This window comes from Rhea pennata, chromosome Z (assembly GCF_028389875.1).
Source record: "Rhea pennata isolate bPtePen1 chromosome Z, bPtePen1.pri, whole genome shotgun sequence".
NCBI classification, from domain to species: Eukaryota; Metazoa; Chordata; class Aves; order Rheiformes; family Rheidae; genus Rhea; species Rhea pennata.
The window spans coordinates 15,588,871-15,612,685 of NC_084702.1; the positions used below are offsets into that span (position 1 = coordinate 15,588,871).

General features: G+C 38.6%; 1 protein-coding gene across 1 annotated transcript in view; it reads right to left on the reverse strand.

Annotated features, from left to right (window-relative positions):
* The window catches only part of SVEP1 (sushi, von Willebrand factor type A, EGF and pentraxin domain containing 1), a 132,632-nt gene that overhangs the window by 94,963 nt on the left and 13,854 nt on the right, over window positions 1-23,815 (reverse strand). Inside the window, exons 2-3 of the mRNA XM_062599029.1 lie at window positions 14,549-14,804; window positions 13,139-13,315 (exon numbers count right to left, since the gene is read on the reverse strand). Coding sequence (XP_062455013.1) covers window positions 13,139-13,315; window positions 14,549-14,804 — 433 coding nt within the window. The remainder of the gene's footprint in view (window positions 1-13,138; window positions 13,316-14,548; window positions 14,805-23,815) is intronic.

The window sequence follows — 23,815 nt, forward strand, 5'->3', positions numbered from 1 at the left end:
TCCACCGTGTTCACCTACTAAACAACTGACACTTTTGCATGCAATTAATTCTTAGCACTTGTAGGTAGAAGTGTTAAAATAAAATTGACTCTCTGATCAAACTATTGGAACAACTGCTTTTTAAGGGAGCAGGAAGTCATACGAGGAATCCATGAGGACTCAGACTCCATATCCTCAGATTTTCTCCTCCTCATTCACGGAAAGATTGCATATTTGTTCTCTGTCAAAATGTTAACAGAACCTGGCACAGTTCTGGATTGTTTTACTAGTCCCATGGGATATATTCCCTTTCTTCTGTCTCCTCCGCCACTCACTCCCAGCAGTGACTGGTGCACATGATTAAGACAAAAAAAAAAAAAAAAAAAAAGAAAAAAGAAAAAAGAAAAGAAAAGAAATAGACCCCCTACTTCTGTCTCCTTTCTTTGCAGATCAGAATAGTTCCAGTTGCTGAATCACAGATGGGGAATGTAGCAAGTAAAAGCTATTATAAACAGGAAAGTGAAGCCCTTTCTGCCAGACCCTCTATAAACTGTCACTACTGCATTAAGTGCCAAATTTGGCCTCTTTTCTACATCTTTTATTTTTATCATTTAAATATACTTTTCAACAACAGTGATTACAGTTCTATTAAATAACATTTCTGAGCAGTAAAGATAGTGCATGACTGTGCAGATGGAGAACATATGCTACTATTTCCATGTTTATTTACTTAGCAGCCTAGGGTGAGAGTCAGACAATTTTTGGTTAACTTAGGAGGCCTGAAGCACATGTAGTGGTTCAGGCCAACAATCAGAAAATAAAAAATGGTGGTTTTGCCAATATTTTTTTTCACATATTGTGAAACTGGAGCAGCTATTCCTGTTTGGAGCTCAATATATCCCTGTAATCTTGATCTTACACTTTCTACTTAATTCCTGGAATCGTTACAGATACCCATGATTTACTGTGAATAATACCATAATTGCCATTCTCCATTCTTCAGGCAAAATTCTTATGGAATCTGACAGAACCCCCTGAATTCTTTTAAAATGATCTAAACGATGTAAATCAAAATAAAATCTCGTTTATGGAAAGAAAGAGAGCTGACAGAACAACTTGATCAGTACGGTCAGAATTAACTGCTGCTTGCTCAGAAAACATTTCTGAGATGTGACTCTTTCTCATTTCCTTTCCCCCATTCTCCCTTGTCTCTCTAGCTTCTTTTTAGGACAGATAGGAAGTCCTTCCTCAAGAACGACGTTGACTCTTGCTGCACTGCCCACCGGAAGCAAAAAGGGTCACCTCAGATTTAAAGTGAAGAAACCTGCTTTAAGCACGCCATCCCGTTCCCTGCCAACAGCGCTCTTTAAGGCCTTCAGACTGTGTTTCAGGACCAAAACCAAAGACACAGCCTCAGTCCTTGGTCTAACAACACACCTCTCCGTGGAGGGCTGCCATGAAAACGCTGAACAACACCTTCGCGTCCCCCCACTAGGCACCTCTAACCGAGTCCTGCCCCCTGCCCTCTACAACGCAGGAGTTCCTACCTACAACAGGAATCCCTGGCTGGGGCCTTAATGTGTTTGTAAAAGACGCCTTCTCGCTGCCAGTGTTGACCAAACATGCTAAAATAGCAACCTGTGACATCCAGAGGCCTTACTTAAGTTCAGTTTTTTAAGCAAGAATGAAATAACCTGCTGCTGCTGCCAAAAAGGGATCAGGGAAACAGCAGAGTAAGATTTTTTTCAAGAATTGTCTCATGCTCAGTCTCTCTGTCCACGAAATTAAGACAATGTTCTTCACTCTACTTCTCCATGTAGGCTGCCTCTCAGCCTCAAGAATATTTTTTCTGCCTTGAAGAAGTAGAAACTTTGTTTCTAAATAACAGGGGAGCTCTTTGTATATTTCTGGATATAAAAGGTGTGTCAGACTTTTGGCTCTACCTTTCTGTCTAAATGTATGGGCATACATTTTTTGAGCTCTTCTGCCACAAACCAACCAGGCATTTATACCTGCAGAGATGGAGACTAAAAAGGTGAGAACATTCTTAACTGTGGCCTGAAGAAAAACGCCTGTAAACAGCAATAAGATTAAGTCATTGCTTAATAAATCTACTAGGACTTCCAATTATTCAGCCATTGAATTTTAGCTGGAAAGTCTATTTCTAGACTTCATTTGATTCCAATTAGTTGGTCTTACAGAATAACCGGTGCTGCCCCAAAATATCCTGCTATTTTCCCTGAATTAGAACCAAACATCTCTGCACTAATTTTTTGCACTTTTGTAGACTGCGAACCAGTGAGGGATGCAAGTGTCAAACGATTCTCTGATCTAGGAATGTACGGGGCATTGAATTTTCTATTTCAACATAGGAGGCCTCCCTAAAATGAACCCCAAAAGCAAGGACAATAAATCAGTCTATAGTATCACTAAAGGTGAATTTTAAGATCTGACAGACAACTTTGCAAAGTGTCTGACAGACATATTCACATACCTTTAACTCATTAACTTTAACAATTGCCTGTGCTTCAGCCTCAGGGGCAAAAAAACTGCAGACAAGTAACAGCTGTAATCCATCCCCTGCATCTTGCGGGACAGAGTGTCAAAGAGAAGATGGGAAGGAAGAAGACAACAAGGGGCTTCACACATCCTTTCAGAATGCCTTCTTGCCTCTGATCTAGTGGAGAAGGTCTAGACACCTGCTGAAGAATTGCTGATGAAGAGATACCAGGAGACTGAAGACAGCAGTAAATCCCAGGAGCTGTCAGAACAGGCTTTATTTCTTGGTTGCACTGATGTCCTCACAAGTTCTGCTCTGAGAAGACAGCAGAGCTTAGCACTGCTTCTGTGCAAATCCTTCTGGCGCCTAGGCTAGGATAGCTGCTATGGTGGATGGGCACTGAAAAAAAGTGGCATCGATATGTACTGAAAAAGGTAGAGATGAACGTAAATAGCTTCAGCTGCTGTTATGTTAAAGAGACACTGGCAGAAGATGCTTCAGGGTCTGAACCTGGTACAGTAGCTCTTGGTCAAATTTCCAGTTACACTGGAAGAGGATTTTTTGCAGCACTTCATATTCCTGCAGGCAAAACACTTTTCCATATCTATTGTCTTGACCTCTAAGGTATTTCTGTGCCACAGAGGTCAAGAAGATGCAAAACTTTCAAACTACTTAGCAGCTGCTTTAAAGGTACTACGGGAATTCTGGTCCTACGTAGACTTCACAGGGCAAAAATTAGCATGAAGAGAGGGACAGGAAGAGAAAATACAGTAAGAGGCCAGCTACGTATTCCTCCCAAGCTACAGTGGTTTTATACAGAGATAAAACTCAAAATATAAATACATGCCTTTAAGTTAATGAGACTCAGTAGGGTGTCTTAATCCTGTGTACATGTCGATGTTGCTGTGTCCCAGTAGAACACTGATGTTTCCTGTATCTCTCTCTTCGTAATTTTTCATGCCATCTGTGTATGTTTCCAGATCATGGTTTTTTTGAGTGACTATACCTGGAACATTGTAAGCACTCTGCTGTCACAAAGCTAAAAAATCTGGAGCTGGAGGAAAGCCTGACAATAGCAATAGAAATGCTATACTTTGGGCCACCCTATGAAGTCCTAATCAACACATATACTGAAATGAGTAACAATGAGCTCTGGAAAAAAACATGCAGAAGTAACAGCCAGAATGCAAGAAAGTTGTTGTAGTTTATCTTCTAGCATTCTTCTTCGAGAAACAAACTATATGTTACACAGAGATGCAAATGCACGGGTGTTAACTGTGGCATTTAGAAGGGAACACCCTTTGTCTGAACTTTATAGGTCTTAGACACATTTATTTCTTAGCTATCCTCAGAAGGTTTCTTCTGTTCTCATGGAAAAAAACAGCAGATTTGCCTAATGGCCAGGAGAAGGAGCCAGACCTTAAGCTGTTACAATAGAGTACAGCTCTGCATAAAATCAATGCAGCTGCATACACCTACACAGATGGACAGTTCCTCCATAGTTTACACTAATGAAAGACTCCATATTGGTGCACAGTGGCATTGGCTTTTGTTTCGAACCTGCCAGGTTCAAACTGTAACTAGACTATATCATTAACTATGAATAGGCTTTATATTACACACATTTCTGCAAAACTAATCTTCCTCACCTTTTTTTCCCTCCTACTAAAAGATCATTCACTACATTTTTATGGAGCAAAATACCAAAGGAAAACACTTCGCGTTTAATAAATTTCAGGCTTGGGGAAAAATAATGTTCAAATAACCTACAGATGTGATCCCTACTTAAACATCTGCACTGGAACTCTAAGTTGCTAGTCTGGCTTTGTTTTGCATGGTAACAAATTAAACCCAAGGGTTTCAGCCTGAGGAGGTTCCCATTTCTGTGGAGAGTCCTGATTTCTGTTTTCACCAAAACACCAACAAAACCAGCAAAAACCAATTTCCTGTTTGATGAAACTGGTCTGTGCTGCTGCTCTCTCCTTTCCAAGAAACACTGCCCCACTCCACGCAGTCAGCATCATCTCTAGGTGAGAAGGCTGGACCATTTGCAGTAGATTTTTAGGGTGATAGAAGAAAAGAAGGCTGCTCACAAGACTGCAGCCTGAACTGCTCCCATCCATTCTAGTGGTAGAGAGTATCTGGCAGGTAGAATAATCTTATCATAAAATGCCTACAATTGATTCTTTTTAATTCTTTTCACAGCTGAGTGTGCTTTTGCCCCCTTTCAGAATGGTAGGATTCAGGTTCTTTCTCCAGCCCACTCTTCTTGTTGCCTACTGTCCTTGTTGGAGAGATACCAAATTTGTAGTGTTTCTGGATTCCTGCAGCTGAATAAAAGGAGAAGGTGCAGCACAAGAAGAAGAAAAAAACATAGATGTGAAAAGATCCGAACAACCTGCCAGATATCTTTCTGCAAAGAGCATGAAGAAGTCAGTTGGCCAGGCCTGAACAGAAGAAGCAACAGAAATGCCATCACACCCTTTCTCCCCCATCCTCTTTCCTCTTTTATGTCGGCAGTAGCAAATGGAGAGAAGGTAGTGGAAGGAACATCTGCATTGTCTTCTGGGAAAACTTCACTTGAAAGATTTCATTTGGGTCAAAATCTGTGAACAAATGACTTACTCATCTGTGGGTCATGACCTGATGCGCTCTGTGCAGCTTTGCTTTCACGTTTTCATTTTCCTCTCAGCTGCAACTGTGCAGTTCCAGAGCAATTATCACATGGTCATCTCTAAGCACTTGCAAAATGATGTGAACTGTATTCTGTACACTATACCTGCTTCATATTGCAAGAGAAGCAGATAATATCATTTAAAGTGTCAAGAGGAAGAGTAGTCCTTTTTACAGAGATCTTTTTTTTTTTTGCAATATTCACTGGTCTAGGTAGAGCGACAAGCATTTAATAATAATAAAAAATATTCCTACTCTCCATGTTCTTTCAGAAACTGATTCTGAAGTGTTAAGACTGAAATTCTTTTGACCAAGTGGCACAACGTACAATCTATCAAGTTCCAAAACAGTGACTGCCTGATTTTGTCATTTTAAGAATGCTATGCTACTGCCTGGTTAAATTAATCACTTTTGATAAGTCTCTGAGAGCAACCTAACAATGCCAGGAACCCCAGTACCCTTTTCAGAACCTCATAAACATAAGTATAGAGGCTTAACCTTGGGTTAAGTATAACTCACATGAAGTCCTGGGAATGACATAAGTACTTAAAGTTGATGCTCTGGAGCCCTGGAGAGTCTCTAGGAACAAAACAGTTAATTAAAACAAGCTATTTTTTTAAAGTCTTTTAAATTCTCACTTCAGTAATTAAAACTGTTTGCTTCATACTGTCATCTTAGTTTTTTCTTGGATGCACTTGAACCGCTTTCAAGAATTCTCATTTTTTCTTCACCTCAGATAAAATCTACTTAAGGGCTCATGGAATGCTAAAATGTCTGCTTTTAGTTTGTGAGACTGGCATAAGTTCAGGGATATATATATATATATGTGTGTGTGTATGTGTGTGTGTGTATATATATATATATATATAAAATATACGTGTATATGTGCATATATATACACACATATATACCCACACTTCTATATATATACATGTATATACATATATACATATGAAAACATTATAACTATATATTTTTGAAAAAGTATTTAATGAAAGATGACACCATGTTAATCCATAAAACCAACGGAAGAATGTTGCGGTAAAGACCTTTTAATCAAAAGATTCAATGCATAGACAATTTCCCCAATTACGTGGCTGTCATGATTAAAGTCTCAGCTCTGAAAATGATTCTCGAGTCTATGTGACCAAGGCTTATCAAAGAGCTGTCCTACAACAGTTTGAGCTTAAAATGTATAAGATTTCTGTGACTACAGGGCATATGATGAATTCTTCAGGCAGCTAAGGAAGACACAGGCTAAACAGAGTTCAGAAAGTACACTTAGTCTATGCTTATGCAACCAAAAAAGGTTGTTTTCAGACAAAGGTAATTCCAGTAGTGTAAAATCACACTGTAAATAAGATGTCTTTCTTTTTATTCGTCTAGAGACTCAAGAAAAAGCCCAGGCATAACAGCTAAGGTTTTCCAGTCTGATCTGACTGAAGACCAAAACTATCCCTGCTGTATTTACACTGGGAGCCCTCATTACGATGGCCAATGCTAATGAATATATACAGTGGCCAAGTCAGTTCAGCGTGGAAAGCTGGAGTCTATTTCTATGTAGTGCCTATTTCTATTCAGAGCATGGCTTCTACTCCTCTTAATGTGCCCTCCAAACAGCACATTTTTCTTCTCTAACTGCACATGTGAACTTTGGCCAGTGGCTTTATTTCCATGACATTGTCAGGTGAGTAGGACAAATCATTTCCCAGATAACGAAGAAAGGGTAACGATGATACCATTTCCTAATTTTCTGTCACATGTTTTTCAGAAATGTCTCAATGCTTAACATGGAAGAATCTGTTTTGGGATAAAATCTTCATGTTCTTTTCTAAAGCCTCTGATGACATCTACTTGGAAAAGACAAGGTGTTTCTTAATGCTGCACAAAGACTTAAAATCTGTACCTCTATTCTTCAAGTCACTACACACCAAAATTGAATTTGGGCTCTCACCTTCACCTCACCACTTCATTTTAAAAGAAAATTTAGGGTTTTGTTATTCCACTACAGTTCAGTATTAAATGTAAAAGAAACAAGCTATATGGCATAGAATTAGAAATATCCTGTATTCGGAAACATAATTATCCACAGTAGCTATCATGTTGCTTAAATTGATACATAAGCTCTGCAGAACAGAGAAAAACTGTCACTCTGATACAAGGACCTGATTCAAAACAAATTAACGTTACTGAAAATACTCTCAGTCATTCAGTAAACTTTTCAGGACTATGGACACAGTTAAGAAACACCAGCAGCAATACAGGTCATTTGCTTAGCTGGAAAATACCGTTCAAAATAGGTCAACAAAAGCTCCCTTCCTACAGTTGTGCAAGCAAAGGAGTTGGTTAAATGTTAAAGCTTCCACATTTTCACAATGGGATGGCAAGTTCACTCTCTGGCCGTAAGGATTGTTAAAGAGTTTTTCTGAAGGACTGGACCTGGCTTAAAATCCCATTTTGAAGATGATGGGGATCACGTATCTTAAAACAAAGCAAAACATAAGAAGAATCCTCCAGCAAAATGACAGAAACCCCTCAAGAAAAATCTGTGTCATTCGCCACATCTCTGTTTAGATCATTAGTGCAATAAAACAGAATCCCAACCTCATCAGAGCTTTCCTTCCTCCCCACAAATACAAAACATTCATGAAATTTGTTCGTAACAATGTTTGTCTTGCTACTGTCTCCTTTCAAAGATCACACTTGAAGAAACCATATCATAGAGGATTTATTTCACCACAAGGAACACTTTTCAGTAATTGACAAAATCTGTCCCTACTTCATACACACTGTACTCTAGAAGTCTTTTCTGCTTCACTCTGTGAATACGAGGATATAAGGCTACAAAGAGTAAACTCAGCAAAAGAAGCTTCCATTGCCAAAAATGTCCCATCTTCATAAAGACTGTACAGGTGGGAAACAAATTAGGCTTGGTGTCAGAAAGCATTTACAAAGCAAGTAGAGCTGCAGTAGTACCACACAAGTTACCATTTATCTCTGTCATAGTCACTCCTACCAACAAAAAAAATTCTTGAAATGAAAAGTTTACTGTCATTTATATTTGAATGCTGGTTTTAAAATTACCCAACCAAAGGAATGTATTTTTAGTGCGTTGCTTCATTTCAAAAAATCTTTCTCAGCCTTTGCTTTGCTTCCTATGGGGACAAGTGGAAGACTGTACCTGAACAGAGCAAAGCAGGAAATGTTGGGCTTTAGGGTCAAAATGAGGGGCCAAATGTTTCTTTGTCAAAATGATACACCATGATTTTTTGAGAAAGCAAGTCTTAATGTAAAAAATCTGGAAGAACATGATTCCATGTGCTTCCAGATATGTTTTTTTTTTTCCAAATAAAACAGTTATAAGTGCCACTTCCTTCAATTTTTATGCAAACAAAAATTATCTAAGTTTTCAAATTCTCTTACCAAGTGTTAAAGATTTTGTGAAGAAAATTAACTCAGTGACCCTCCATATCCTTGTTTATATCACTCGTCATTATCTATATCTACCTCCTTTGTCAACTTATCTTTCAGTACCCTCACTAGAAAAACACATCAATTTCTTCTATACTTATCCATCACAATGTTATGATATCCTTACCAGAAAAACACATCCATTTACATTTCTTCTGTGTTTACCCATGATGATGATGTGTGCAAACTAGTATCCATAAAAAGTGAAACATGATTTATAAGAAAAAAATAAAGAATGACAGCACAGAACATTCTTGCTGATAACAATCAAGATTGATTCAGTGTTGCTTAGTCATGGACGGGTATTTCGCATTCTTCCTTTTGTTTGAGATCCCTGCATTCTTGTTTTCTCTTCTCCTTTCATGACAGCTAGTCATGTTAACACAGCACATTCACACTAGAAACTCATTGCATTATCACAAAACACCACTAAAAAGCATCTATAACAGTGAGAGAAAACTCTCACTTGGGAGAGTTTTAAAATGGTTAAATTTCAAATAAAGCAGTAATATATACAAAGTATCAGAGATATTTAGCTTTCTTAGGATAGGCCATTGGAGTCACCACTGGAATTAAATTTTTTTCTATAAGATCAACTAAAGATCTGGTAGTAATATACTAAACATAAAACTCTTATTTAACAAAAACAAAATCACCAACAAGTGAAGCAGCAAATACGAACTTTTTTTTTTTTTTTTTTTTTTTTTTTTTTTTTTTTTTAACAAAGCTTTACAGCTTATGAACATCAGGTTTTGCTTTGCATTCACTGCTGGAACAATCCTGAAAATCTCATGGCAAAACAAGCTCATCTGGAAATTGGGTCCAAAATTTGAGAAGTCAAAAAATACACAGTCCATATGTCCCCCACTGGACCTATATTTCCTCAAAGTTTTTAGTCTTTTAAGTGAATGTGGTCTAAATCAAAATCTGTACATAGAGTCATAGTTTCATGTGATTACAGATTTTACTGGAAAGGCTCTCTACAAAAATCGATGTGCTATTTTGCAGGCAAAACTATTGGACTCAAGGCTATGCAGATGACAGTTGATATGCTTCATCCCTGTAAAAAATGCAAAGCCTAAGCACTCTCCTGAAGCAGTATGTATGAGTATACATATGGTCAAATTCTGCACCTCTATAATTACATACAAGCAGTGGACCAAAAATTAATCAAAAAAGAGTAACAGCATAAGCTATAAATGTGTTATTTACTTGTTCTGCCCTGCCGATTACACACTAGCTTTATGCGTATCTCATGCTGCAGAAAATGGGGTCCACACTGTACGTAAAGGAGAACACTTGGTTGCAAGATTTCATGCTTCCCCAAAATGTGAGGCTCTGCTTAGGAGGTAACTGATGAGATAAATGTGATGGACACTATGTTTGCAGATGACTTTAACAGCCCACCTTACTATTGATGGAGCAGAAGTCACTGTCTTAGATCACAGAAATCACAAATTTGTTTTTGCTTCCTCTGTATTTTTGTTTGGTTGTCTAACATAAGCAATCGAGGAAAAGAAGGTGAACAGAAGTGAAGCTTTGTTAAAAAGAAGTACTTATGTGCTCCACAAGAAGATAATTGCGCTCTCTGCAACACTCAGACCGGTTGTGATACTACCTCTACACTTCTTCCTCTTCCTCCCTGTACATCACACTGCTTCATAGCTTGCCTCCCCACTGCTGCCTTTGTCACAATCTTCAGGGAAGTCTGTATCTGCAGGAGGTTCCTTGTGTGGTCCACTATTCTTTTGTTCGGTTTGTTTTTTGAAGTAAAGAACAGTCAGTCTGTTCTTCTTCCCATGGCACATCACCAACATTACAAAAAACAGGAGGGGGACATTGAGAGCCAGTTTCTGCTTTTCAACACAAAGCATGTGGCTCCTATTTTATTTTATAGAAGATTTCTAGAGCATGTTTTCAGGTAATTAGGAAAGGCAAGTATTGTTATGATTTTTACATAGTTATTTGGGTGCCTCACATTCAAAACCATAAACAGCAGTGAACTGGTATAATGCATAACTATACAGGTATATAGAAAATAACCATTACAAAAAGAACAGATTTGTTATGGAAAGGGAACAATCTCCTATCTCGATGAAAATGCTTAAAAAAACAAGCTTTATTGCATTAAATAAACATGGTATATGAAAGCTTAACCATTTAAAACCTAAAAGTAGCCAATTTAATCACAGTAAAATATAAGTCTTGTCAATGTAAACTTGCCGGAAGTGCTGCACATTATGCAGTGAAGAAAAGTTATGAAACATTCTGCAAATTCCTCATGCTTTACAAATCCACAGCTATGCTCAGCTGGGAAATACTTAAAAAAAAAAGAAGGAAAAGGCTGGAATCTTTCTCAGAATACAAGATTTCAAAATATGTTGTTTTTCCTTTAAAGAATACATGTTGCCTTTTGTTTTTGTCTGTCTTAAGGGGGCCCACAGCAGTTGAGCAGAGCAGATGTATTTACAAGAACAGGCTTGCACTATTCAGGTCAAATTCTCCCCCAAATACATGTATGAATCTTTCAATATCTTCCCATACATAGCAGATGGCTGCAATTGTCAGTTCGTTTCCACTGTATCTGATATGAAACACTTTTAAAGACTTTTTTAACAGACACCTACTTGTGATATCAAAACAAAACTCTCCTCTGCAGTTGCCAAATACACATTTTAAGAAGTCATGGAATTTTATTATTTTTAGTGGCACTCAAAGGTAAGCTCATTCCATAAGAAGCTTCTCTTGTGTAGCAAGGGTAACGTTAACTCTACAATGAGAGTTCAAATACTTTCAGAAATAGTTTAAAGCAGTATTTAATCATACAGGCTACTGCTTGAGACAATGCTGAGCAAAATAAGCTGTGTTTATTTTGTTTGATAAGCTACTGGGAAGCCTACATTGAAGTAGAGAAAACAGACTAGAATTCTAAAACAAAAATTAAGATGAAGGTTCTATTTTGTTTAGAATGAATTGGAATTACATCTGAAAACATGAAAATAGAATAGCATATCTTTGCTTAAAGTTAAGTGAGCACACAAGGAAGCTGCACCCATTGATATAAAATGAGAATCTGATTGAACGTGGCAGTGCTGACATTGACTCTGCTGTATCCCTCTAACCGTTCTGCACTCAAAACCCAACAAATTCCTTTATACTTACCTGCTTCCCTTTTAATATAGATCAAAGGAAAGATGCTCCACAGGTAAAAGCTGAGTTATAAGACAACAGTCAACAAGGATTACAAGGCAATTGATCATCGTCCCAACACAATTACTGTGGTACCTCAGTACTTTTTTGTACTGCTGTCAGAGAACACTTCTCCCTCATTTTACGTTCAGGTATAATCTAGATTCCTCGCTGTACCCTTTTATTCCTCTCAGAGCAGACATACAGACATCACAGCCTCTGTTAAACCTTTTCCTGAAGGCATTCTTCAGTTTTTATTCACAAACCTACCTGTGTTGAGTAGAGTTAGTAATAGTTACATTAAGAGATCTCTAAATACAGTGAAAACCACACTTGAGAAAGCAATGTGGCCCTTGTAAATGGCTATACAATCCCTATATATGCACACATCCACAACAGTTGACGAACACTTCCAGTGGAAACTGATAAGAACTGTGATTATGTACACAGAAAATAAGTGAGAACGTATGGACAGATAAGATCAGAAGAACACTATGTTTTGTTTCTTATGGAGAGATGTTGGATTAAAACCCTTCCTTTCATCTAGCTCATAAACCAAATGTAACAGAGTTCAGATATGTTCTGATAATTGTGAAATTTTGTCCCATAAATGGAGCTGAACAAAACTTGTGTATCTTCTTTTACACGCATTCCCTTCACTTATTATAGTCACTGCAATAGGTGAACAAGTATTTATTTAGATTACCTGGACTGCTCTATAACTTTCAACTGAATTCATAACTGTGTGTAAAAAGAATTTTCATACTTAAAATTGCTATTTACCCACCAATTTAAATTTTTTATTAAGCAAAGGCATCTGGTATCTCTCAGAGCTGAAAACCAGTGGCTCAACTTTCCTTTTCACTTCCCTAAGGAAATTCTTTCTATTTATGAATAAAATCACTTCACTTACAAAATGACTTTGAAGGGAACCCAGAAAGCCATAATATCTGCCTCCATGTTTTTATTCTGGTGCACAATAAAGAACTGTTCCTGTAGTCATTTTGGCTATAGGCTTCAAATAAGTACTCCTAGAAGCCAAATGTGATGACAAGTTTCTAGTTAGTGACCCAAACGCATTCTTAGTAATTGTAAGTCAACATGGGATAATTAAAGAATGCTTAGTTGACTGCAACTTTCACCAAGGATTTATGTACCAAAGTCTGAGTTCTGAGTCCTTAGCTAATGAGAGTTTTTCCAGAGCCCCAAATGCATTCTAATCCAGGTTTATAGCCCTAAAGCCAAATACAGTTGATCTCCCCCAACTAGATTAGCCATATACTCAGGGCACAAAGAGAAACCCAGTCATGGAGACATGAGACTCACCCGTGCATTCATGCTGTAGTCCTTTCCCATAGTACCCTTTTTCACAGATGCACTCAAACTGGCCAGTGTGAGTGCCACATTTACAGCTTGCCATGATGTCGCAGCAGTTTTCATTTGCCTCACAGAGGTATGAACAATGGGATATATCTTCTTGGATGTAACTGCCAGAGGGCAGGTCTGAAATATATCAGTTTAATAACAAAAAATCCAAGCAATAATCCCCCCACAGCTTCACAACACTTCATTAGTGAGATGCTTCTTAAAAACCTATGTTTAATTACTGAGCAATAGTGAAGGCAGTAAGTAGAACTTTGCTTCACACAAAGTACAGAAAAACTTGGCATTCTTATTCTGGAAAAAAGTTTCTGGAACCCACAGCACAAAGATCTCCAGAGTCTTTCATTTGTTTTCACTCGAGTCAAGCACTAACTATTGCAAGAAATGCAGGAATTCAGTCTCATTCCCTACAGGAGCTCCTGAGACAGCTTCTCCTGACTTAGGTGGGTGCTGTCTCTGCCTCTGTGTCATTCACGGGACTTCCAATCAGTTTGGTTATGTTCCTCAAAAAAAACCCACTCCTTTTCTTCTGTGTGCTCCCATAAAATGATTACACCTTACCTGGAACAAACAGAAGGCAGTAAAACCCACTACTTATGTAAGAGTAGCAGACTGTTTAAAATTAAATAAAGCAAATAATATTAAGAGCTAGTCTGATGCTTGTACTAAGTTTCATTCAAGCAGCAGTGGCTTACAATTGAAGCCACTAGCCATAAGACCATGTGTTCTCACATCTCTAGCTATGTTTCTCACTTGCTAGTGTAAACCTCTTCTGCATTCAGGGAGAATTTTTTTTAGAATAAAGTAGGTAAAAATGATAAAAGTCTAATCCAAACTCTCTATCCTTTCCACGCTCTTTCAAGTATTACTGAATGTATAAGGCCAAAAAGAAATCATATTTATCTTTTATCTTTGTACACAGACACCTGAAAATCTTCTGAATAGGCTAGCTCTTGTTCCTAAATCAAAAGGCACTGAGGCCTGAGATCTGTATTAGGTGTCTCTTTGTCTTTTGGAGAACCAAGATTTGGTCACCAGTATCACATATTCATACAAAAGTTATAATGGGCCAAGAGCTCAATCTGTTCCTTCTCAGGCAAAATGAAGAGTTGAGCAAATATTTGTGTGCATCCACCAAGGAGGAGAATTTAGCTCACATTTTGATGATCGTGAGTTAGTCACAAACTGTTTATTTTTTCACCTGAAGAATGAACACCTCATCTGGGAAGTGAGACGAAAAATAAAAATATAAGGAATCACTATTACATGAAATGTAATACAAAGACAATATTGGAGATCTTTCTACTCAGACCTGTGCTCTCCCTGGGACTTCTGAGATTACCACATCAATACCTTCATGAAGAGCTCTGCGTGCCAGAGCTTCAAACTCAGTAAAACTGTGAAGAAGGTAACAGTGATCTTCTTTTGGATGGGATGCCATGTCATTCAGTTCTCGGATATTCCCCTGCCATATTCCAAAGGTGAAGATCTCCACTCCAAATTCACGTAAGGATGCTGCAATGGGTCTTGGGTCTCCCCCATTGGAATATCCATCGGTAATAAGAAATATCACCTTTGTGGCATTCCCTCGGGCATGCTGCAATATTTGCTGGAAGAGAAAATGAAATGACACATCTCAGGCAAAGGGTTAGCAGTGGCTGATCTGAACACTACTTTCACCCATTAGGCAGTTCCTTCTATTTGGATTATACAGCTTGACTAAGTTTTTGCAAGACCACCCATTATTAACAAAGATAAACCATTTGCAAAGAGACACTGTGGTTACATAAGGCCAAATGCTGACTCACACTTTAGATGCCACAGACTGTCCAATGACAGCTGAAAAGAGACATTTTTACACTGATCACCCCTGTGACAGGAAAGATCTCGATCAGCTCTTTAGCAACTCTATTTAGATTGCAATTTGAATGGCTAGCATAAATATTGAAAATCCATTGTAGGATTTGTTTTTTGGGACAAAACTTCAGATGCTGCCAACTGTCTTAATGTCAAAAGAGTGATGTGGGTGCATGTCAGCTGACAGTCTGGTCCATTTTGCCTTACTGCTCATCAGATGAATGTCATTCGGCTCCAAACTGGTTTGACTATTCGGGATTAGATGAGCAGCTCACCAAATCCCACCACACCAATAGGCTGAAGATGCACATGGCGACATGCCCACTGTCATTATCATGGCTTTCAGTATCTGCTCCATGAACAAATTCCAGAGATTTTGTAAGGGGTAACTTAAGAAAAATAATTTATTAGGAATTATCCTCAAAAGTTTTCCCAAATCTATTGGAAAAATTGCAGGGACTGGCAGATCAGCAAAAATAATCAGTCCAACACGCTTGAAAACAGTTCTCACACACCTATAATACCAACTTTTTACATGAGGAAGATCATGTAAGTGATTAAAATTTCCACAGTGATTATCTGGCCACAGGCCAGGGAATTTGCCATTTCCACATTTTCCTTTCCACCTTCTATCTGCCTTTTCTTTCTCTAACAAGCAAAATTTCCAGAAATTCTGGAAAACAAAACAGTGATTGTATCATTCACTTCCTGTAAGACAAAGGGAGATCTAACCCACAGTGAGTGCACAAGCAATTTGATAACATATGTAAACGGACAGAGAATACGTCTGAAAGCACATACATACACATTCATTGGTATAAGGGAGAAAGCAGGAGATAGAAAAGATGCTGTCTGGAAGAGGAGCCTTGAAAACCATGCAGCTCAGGCACCTGATGTACAACACACAAAAAAACCCACCACCACCACCACCACCACCACCAACAACAACAACAACAACAACAAAAAAAACCAGCTACACTTGCTGAGGCTTTAAAAGCCTCTCTCTGTGGAGGGGAAGTTGAACAGGTTTTAGAACAGATGGCAACATGTGACTGGTTAGAAACAAATTCTTACTGAGACTATATCCACTGCCAAGTTAAAAATTTACAAACCAAAAGCAGAGAATTTGGATACATCTGCTGTTCAAAAAGGTTCCAAAGAGTCACCATGCATGGGCTGACTTGCTTCCCTAAATGCTATCTTGAGCAGGCAACCTCCTGCAGTCAAGTACTTTATCTTTACTAACTGCATAACTGCACTTGGAAATTGAGGTCTAGATAAAATAGCGATCTTCAAAACTGTAATTTTCCATATGGAAAATGAAACTTCCAAAGTGACAATTACCACCAGAATTTTCCATGGCACTCTGTAGCATTCAATGATTGCATGTCAAGTCAAAGCTAAAAAATGGCTATAAAGTTTAACAAGGTAGCCAATTAAAGAAAGAGAAACAAACGTGACTACAACATTTTTCTTTATTCTGTGCAAACAGCTTACCTACAACAGATTCCTCTTAAAAAAATCAAAATCCCTCATCCTTTGCACACTTAAGTTTTACTCCGATTTCTCTGCTAGGTCATTAGCAGTAAATGTAGCTTGGAAAGAGGGCAAACATCACTTCAAAGCATATAATTTCAATGAGGCACACTTACTGTAAAATCTACTGTTTTTCATTAAAAAAATGACAGTCTGGATTATTAATTGATTCAATTTCAGCATCACTCCACCTTTTTCCTACCAGCTGAGACTATAGCTGTATGGGTAAAGAGGGAGAGAATCTGTGAGATTTGCCAATGACTTCACTGGAATCAGCATTTTACCCTGTCTTCATAGCCACAGTATTTGTAGAGAAAGCAAGTGGGACACACGGGCATAGCAATAAAGAGAGCTTCTACAGTAATATTACAGTAACCGGGAGAGGTCACTCACTCCAGCCACTTTATCAAGGATATCATTTTTGACAATGGCACATTTATATGTTTAATCTGTTCTTAGAGACCTTTAATGCTGGAGACTTCACAGGGGCAGCCTATTCCACTCTCTTTACATTAGTAAGCAGTTTTACTTGTCCACAGTCTCCCTGCTGCAGTCATTTTTTTTGTCCTATTTCCAATGGAAAGAGGGAAGAGATTCTTCTCTTCCACTCTACAACCACCTTTTACAGAAGTGGACACTACTCTGTCATCTCATCTTAGTGAGACATCTTGTCTCCTTTTAGATCAAAACACAATTTCCACAATTTCCATTCCTTCCTCTTAATCCCCTCTGCCCCTTTCCCTTCCCGTCCCGTCCCTTCCCGTCCCGTCCCTTCCCTTCCCTTCCCTTCCCTTCCCTTCCCTTCCCTTCCCTTCCCTTCCCTTCCCTCTTCTTTCCCCTTCCCCTTCCCCTTCCCCTTCCCCTTCCCCTTCCGCTTTTCCTTTTCCTTTTCCTTTTCCTTTTCCTTTTCCTTTTCCTTTTCCTTTTCCTTTTCCTTTCCTCCAGGCTATTCTTGTTGCTTTTTGAATTCTCACCAGTTGGGCTTCACCCTACTTGAGGTGTGTTACCCGAACTGGACACACTGTTGCAGCATTAGCCTTACAACATCAAAGTCAATGTATACTGTGCTTCCTGGGTCTTACAGGCAACATTTGTATCTCTTGGTGGTACATTTTTGTTTTTCTTGTGAGTCTGAGGTAACTTGTATGATTTGATACGTTTTAAAACCATCTCATGTTTTAATCCACTGAATTATAACGGCCACTTGTGATTTACTGCTACCCTCTCCCCAGTGAGCATTTAGGCTGCTGGTTATTTTCACCCCTGCATAACATTCCACATTTGTACCTACTAAATCGTACTTTTCTCCCTTGTTACAGTCTTCCAAGATCACTGTAGGTTGTCCATCTTGCCTCAAAAACTGCTAACAGCCCCATCCACCTTGCTGCCATCTACAAATTAAATGATTATTCCTTCTACAGAAGGAATAAAGAGCTTTTTAGGACAATATTCAGTAGCACTTGAGCAGGTCACACTCTACAAAACTCTGCCCATTGCATCCTTTCAATCTGGCAGTGCACTAGCACTATTTACTCCCTGAGTATTTTTGTATACAGGCAGCAGAGTGCCTCCATAAATACTACACTACCTATGGTATGGTGCTATGGGCTAGAAGCCACCTTGAGCCACAATCTGCCAGAGTAAGAGCAATTACGCCGTCTCAGGTGATGTCTGAGGCTCTAAATGAGAGATTCAGAAAGCATCCCACGTTTTCTCCCTTTTCTGTGAACTTATGTAAAAGAAAGCAGAATCAGACCTTCAGCTTGGCAGCATGCAAATACTTTGCTACCAGGTACATTTTAATAATAGATTAAAATCAATTTAAACCAATCTAAACCCCAAAACATAAAATACTTTTGACAGACCTTCTGATGATGTTCATAGTGGGTTCTGAAAACTGAGTCATTACAAGCAATAAAAATATTTAAGCCATTCTTACAGCCACAAATTCCAGTAAGGCAGGTGAAGTGAGCCGAGCAAAACATTATTACATAATTTTAAAATAACAGTTTTAAAGTAAAACTTGTCCTTTTTTTTTTTGCCTTAATCAAAGGCTCACATTTTGAATCAGATCAAAGAACCTGTAAAGATTTCATAAACTTTTTTGCTAAGCTAGGACAAGTTTCAGGACAATTTGATTTTGATTTGGCAGCTTCTTGATTTCAGGTACCTAACAAGCAAAACCAAACCATATGCAAAACAAATCAAAGCACAGGCCAATAGCACTGTGGTCTGAAAGGGTGCCAAGCAAAGAGCAGCTCTTGGGCTTGACTTTATTACTACTTGTATGTAAAACCCAAAGGGAGTGAAACCAATCTCTCCTCTAGACACTTAGACAACAGGTTTGCAAACAAACCTATCATTCTTCATGTAGCTTGAGTCATAAGTCAAAAACCAGAATGAAGTGGAAAACTGGAATGAAAACAATCAGGAAGGTAAAGATGATGCAAAAGACAGTATGAAGACACATATTAGCAAATACATGAATGCCTCATTTCAAGGTGCCTTTGGAAATGGATGTCATACGCTATAATAAATGGTAATGCAGGTAGAGAAGGCAATTCTATCTACAATTACAGTTTTAGAATTAACATTGCTTTTTTAGACATTCAAACAAATTAAATCTTTACCAAACTTATTAACTCTTCAGGCTGAAATTCTCCACTCAGGATATTTTCCTCAAGTTGCTTCAGTGAAAATGGATCTTATTTCTGAAAACAAGATGAGGAAAAATATATATATTCCAGCCACATTTATTTGGGATTTTTTTTTGCAACTATAGCATCTCTTAGCTTTGCAGCAGGAACTTTCAGCCTGTGAATTACCAGTGTATTAGAAGTGGGCTTTACCATCTTCGTGGAAAAGCAGCCCTCAAACTTTTATGTGTGAAACTTGTGTATGTGAAAAGAAACTGCAGCTTGCACATACTTAAGAGACATTCTGGAGATTGCCAGTGCAATTCTCTGAAGATCTCACCTGCACTCAGCTTGCTCTAGCAGAATGATTATGCAACCCAAGATTATGTCATAATACCTGCAGAAGGGGGAACAAAGCTTAATTTTGGCATTACTTGGCTTTGCAAGTTTAGTAATACCAATCTGTGCAGTTTCCCTCTGTGTGTAGCATAACAACACCAACTCTGCATATGAAGGTACCAGATGGCACTACACATTGCCCCAGTTTTTCAGCAAGTGACACAATGGATAGCAAACAAGCCTCCATATCTTTCTCAAGTGCATGTCTGTTACATGTCTGCATGGCCAGTTAACAAGCTGGCTTCAGTCCCTGCGGTCTAGACAGGGCAACACAAATCTTGGAAAGGACTAATTTATTCTGATGAATAAATCATGGTGCCAAGTCTAGTTGGAGGTCTGTAGCTAACAGTGTCCCCCAGGGATCATTACTGGGTCCAGTCTTGTTCAACTTCTTCATCAGTGACCTGGATGAAGGGACAGAGTGCCTCCTCGGCAAGTTTGCTGATGATGCCAAGCTGGGAGGAGTGGCTGATGCCCCAGAAGGCTGTGCTGCCATTCAGAGAGACCTGGACAGGCTGGAGAGCTGGGCAGAGAGGAAGCTCATGAAGTTCGATAATGGGAAGTGCAGGGTCCTGCACCTTAGCGAGGAATAACCACATGCACCAGCACAGTGGCCCTGCAGAGAAGAACCTGGTGGACAAGTTGACCATAAGCCAGCAATTTGCCCCAGCAGCAAAGAACATCAATGAAGCTGCAGGACGAAGAGAATTGCCAGTCAGTTGAAGTAAGTGACTTTGCTCAGTCCTAGTGAGGACTCCTGGAGTGCTGGATCCATTTCTGGGCTCCCCAGGACAAGAGAGATAGGAAGCTACTGGAGAGAGTCTAGGGAAAGGCCACTAAGATGATTAAGGGATTGGAACATCTCTCACGCAGGGAAGGCTGAGAGAGCTGGGCCTGTTTAGGTTGCAGAAGAGAAGTCTAAGGAGAGATTTTAGTAATCGTAGAATTGGTAAGGTTGGAAGGGACCTCTGGAGATCATCTAGTCCAACCCTCAAACAAGAGGTCCATATAGGGATCGAACCTGCAACCTTAGCATTATTAGCATCATGCTATAACCAGCTGAGCTAAGCTCTGCTGCCCCATGCATCTGTATCTTAAAGGTGCTCAGTATCAGGAAAAGAGAAAATGGACACAAAGTGAAACACAGAAAGTTCCCTTTGAACCTAAGGAGAAACTTTGTTACTGTGAGGGTGACAGAGCCCTGGAATAGGTTGCCCACAGAAGTTGTGGAGTCTCCATCCCTGGAAATAGTCAAAAGCTGCCTGGACATGGTCGTCGGCAATGTGCTTTGGGTGTCCCTGCTTGAGCAGGGAGAGTCAGACTAGATGATCTCCAGAGGTTCCTTTCAGCCTCAACCATTCTGTGATTCTATGAATTATACAGGAGCTCTGCTCTACAAAACTAGACTGTCACCAGTGCTCACTTCAGCTGCCATGCAGAGTAAACAGGCCCTCTGTGTCTTGCACTGGGTACAGGAAAGATCTCAAAGTTTGTAGCACCTGTGAACACCAGCTTAACAAGCTCTCTTAATAGTGAGCATTATGGGCCAGAGTAAGCAGGAAACTTCAAGGAAAGGCTATTTTTTGAGGGGCAAATGGCATCCTTAGCTATATGAACTTGAAATAAGATGACTCGCCAACAGCTTTTCAGTTTTCTAACTCTGAAAAGTCAACCTCGTCTTTGAGGTAGCACTTTTTTCTGTCACACACAGTCACAGAAGGGAGCATGAAACAGTTTTGCTGCTACCTGACATACTCAAACATTCAGGGACCAACAGATTCGAGCAGAGAAACAGAGTATGACAGAATTGCTGCATATTGCCCCCAAAACCAAAATCAAAGTCATTAAACTGACTGGCCCTTAAGTCTTGCAACTGTAACTCTAGATGCAGAATCTCTACTGTATAACAGCTGAGAGAAAGAGCAAGACAAAAACATTCTGTTTGAGGAAAAATAAAAGAGGCATAAATCTATTTTTAAATCACTTGTATACATCTGGTGTTCCAGTTACTGCCTTGTTTCTTTCTTTGAGCATATAGTAACATAAAGCATTAACATTACATACAGTCACTACGGAGCTGCATCACTCTGCCTCTTTTCTTTAATATTTGTGTAGCATTTTACACCATTTTTTGTCTCTTTTAACCATGACCCACACTGCTTTACTCCAAAACACTTTTCCTCTTCCACCTTTAGAAAGCCCCTTTGAAAGATGTTCATTTCCAATACAAATTTCATCTATTGTAAATGGTATGTTCACTTAAACACCAAACTTGCAAATATGTACAGAAGCAATCTGATACATTTAGCCAGTTCCTATCAGCTCTATGGACAATCAATCTGTATAAAGAGGAATTTCACTCATGACAAAACTCAGCAGGCTTTTTGTAAGTTTTCAGGTTTTTCAATAAATAAAGCACAAGAATCTACCAAACAGTACTGGGAAGAAAAAAGAATCCTGAAAACCTATTTCTTGGAAGTGAATATCCACATCTGCTCCTGATTTTAATTTCAGATGAAACTGTGAGCACTGGCATTACTTAAAATGAGGTGCTGAATGACCTTATTTGAGAATATGTCCTATTCGATTACCATAACAAATTCATAATAAAGGACAAGTACAAACAAAAGAAAATAATTAATGCTCATCACGACTACTCTTGAAAGTAATGCAGAGGACCACTAGGAAGACCTTCTCTTTGATTGTTTTAGGACCTGTTTTCTTGTCTACTTTTCTTTCACAGGAGTGATAGATCAGTCAGTTTCTGTAATCCTTTCACTCCTTTAGCAAAAATACAACATTCTTTTCACATTAGCAAAAAGTTATTACCATCTGTATTGTATTCAATCTTGGTTTAGCATGTACAAATATCTGGCAAACTCACCATTTCCTCTGTGCCAATAACAGCCCTTAGAATTAAAAAATGAAGTCTTGTGCAATAAAAAGTTGTACAACAGCCAGTTCTAGAAATTCACTATTTCAAGGCAAAATGAAATCCTATTAGTGCAGTCACAAAAAGAGCTAAACCACTGACTTCTGCACTTTCAATATTAATTTAGAATTCATAAAAGTCATGGGACGAGCAGCATCCCAGAGGAAAGACTTCTTCAGGCATTTAACAGCCACAATGACAGTGTTGAGGCTCTTTGTTACAGCCCTGATTACATGTCCTGCCTCCAATACCTAAACACTTGATCTTGGGCTGAATCTCTGTCCTTATTCAGGCTTTTAAAAAGGATTTTGCCAATACAGAATTCGCTCTTAATATATCTGTCTACAGGGAAACAAACTGAAATGGGTTAATCTGTCTCACTCTACAAACTGACTTTCAGAGATCATCAGTCTTCCCCAGGATCCTTGCCAGAAGAAGACTTGCCTTAAAAGGTTGGAACCTAGCTATCAAAACAACATTACCCAAGCATTTATCACAAAAATGGCACTGCTCCTTATATGCAGTATACAGAATACCCTATCTAAGGAATACAAAGGAAATGCTGTTAGTTATAAGACCGGAAAAACCATCACTGTACCTCAGAAGTGAAACACCAAGCCCTCTGGTATTTATCCCTGTTACACCAACAGAGCTCTTACACTGAATTTGTTTTCATCCTAGGAACTACACTCTGATATCGGTTCTGAATAAACTTGATGATTCTTTTCCCTGGAGAATTACTTATTCATGATGAAATAAATAAACCCTATATTACAATATTACAGATTTAATTATAGAATACAATATAAATAAAGTTCATATAATAATAAATTAAACTTTATCACAAAAAAGTGAATATGCACATATTTGACCAATACACTCTGAATATTCTCCTAGCAGAAACTGCACACAGAATTTAAGGAAAAGATGTGTCTGCATGATGCACCTGTATATTTGAATACTGCTACAAGTAACAGACTGTTGAACGTAACAATCAAAGAGAAATAACAAGTGTATAAATGCAGTGTCTTCATGTTAATCAGTTGTTGTAATACAATGATTGTTACTTCCCTTTAACTAATAATATACTAGATCTAACAATTTTCTGATGATTTATTTATGCAATGAGTGGGTCTTCAAAATCATGTGCTTAATCTATGCATCTTTTTGTCTTTTCTCTTTTTTTATCCCTTCTTTTTTCAACCTTACATTTTCCTTACTGGAGTCACCTCTCCCTCGTCTTGCAAAATTCCAACCTGA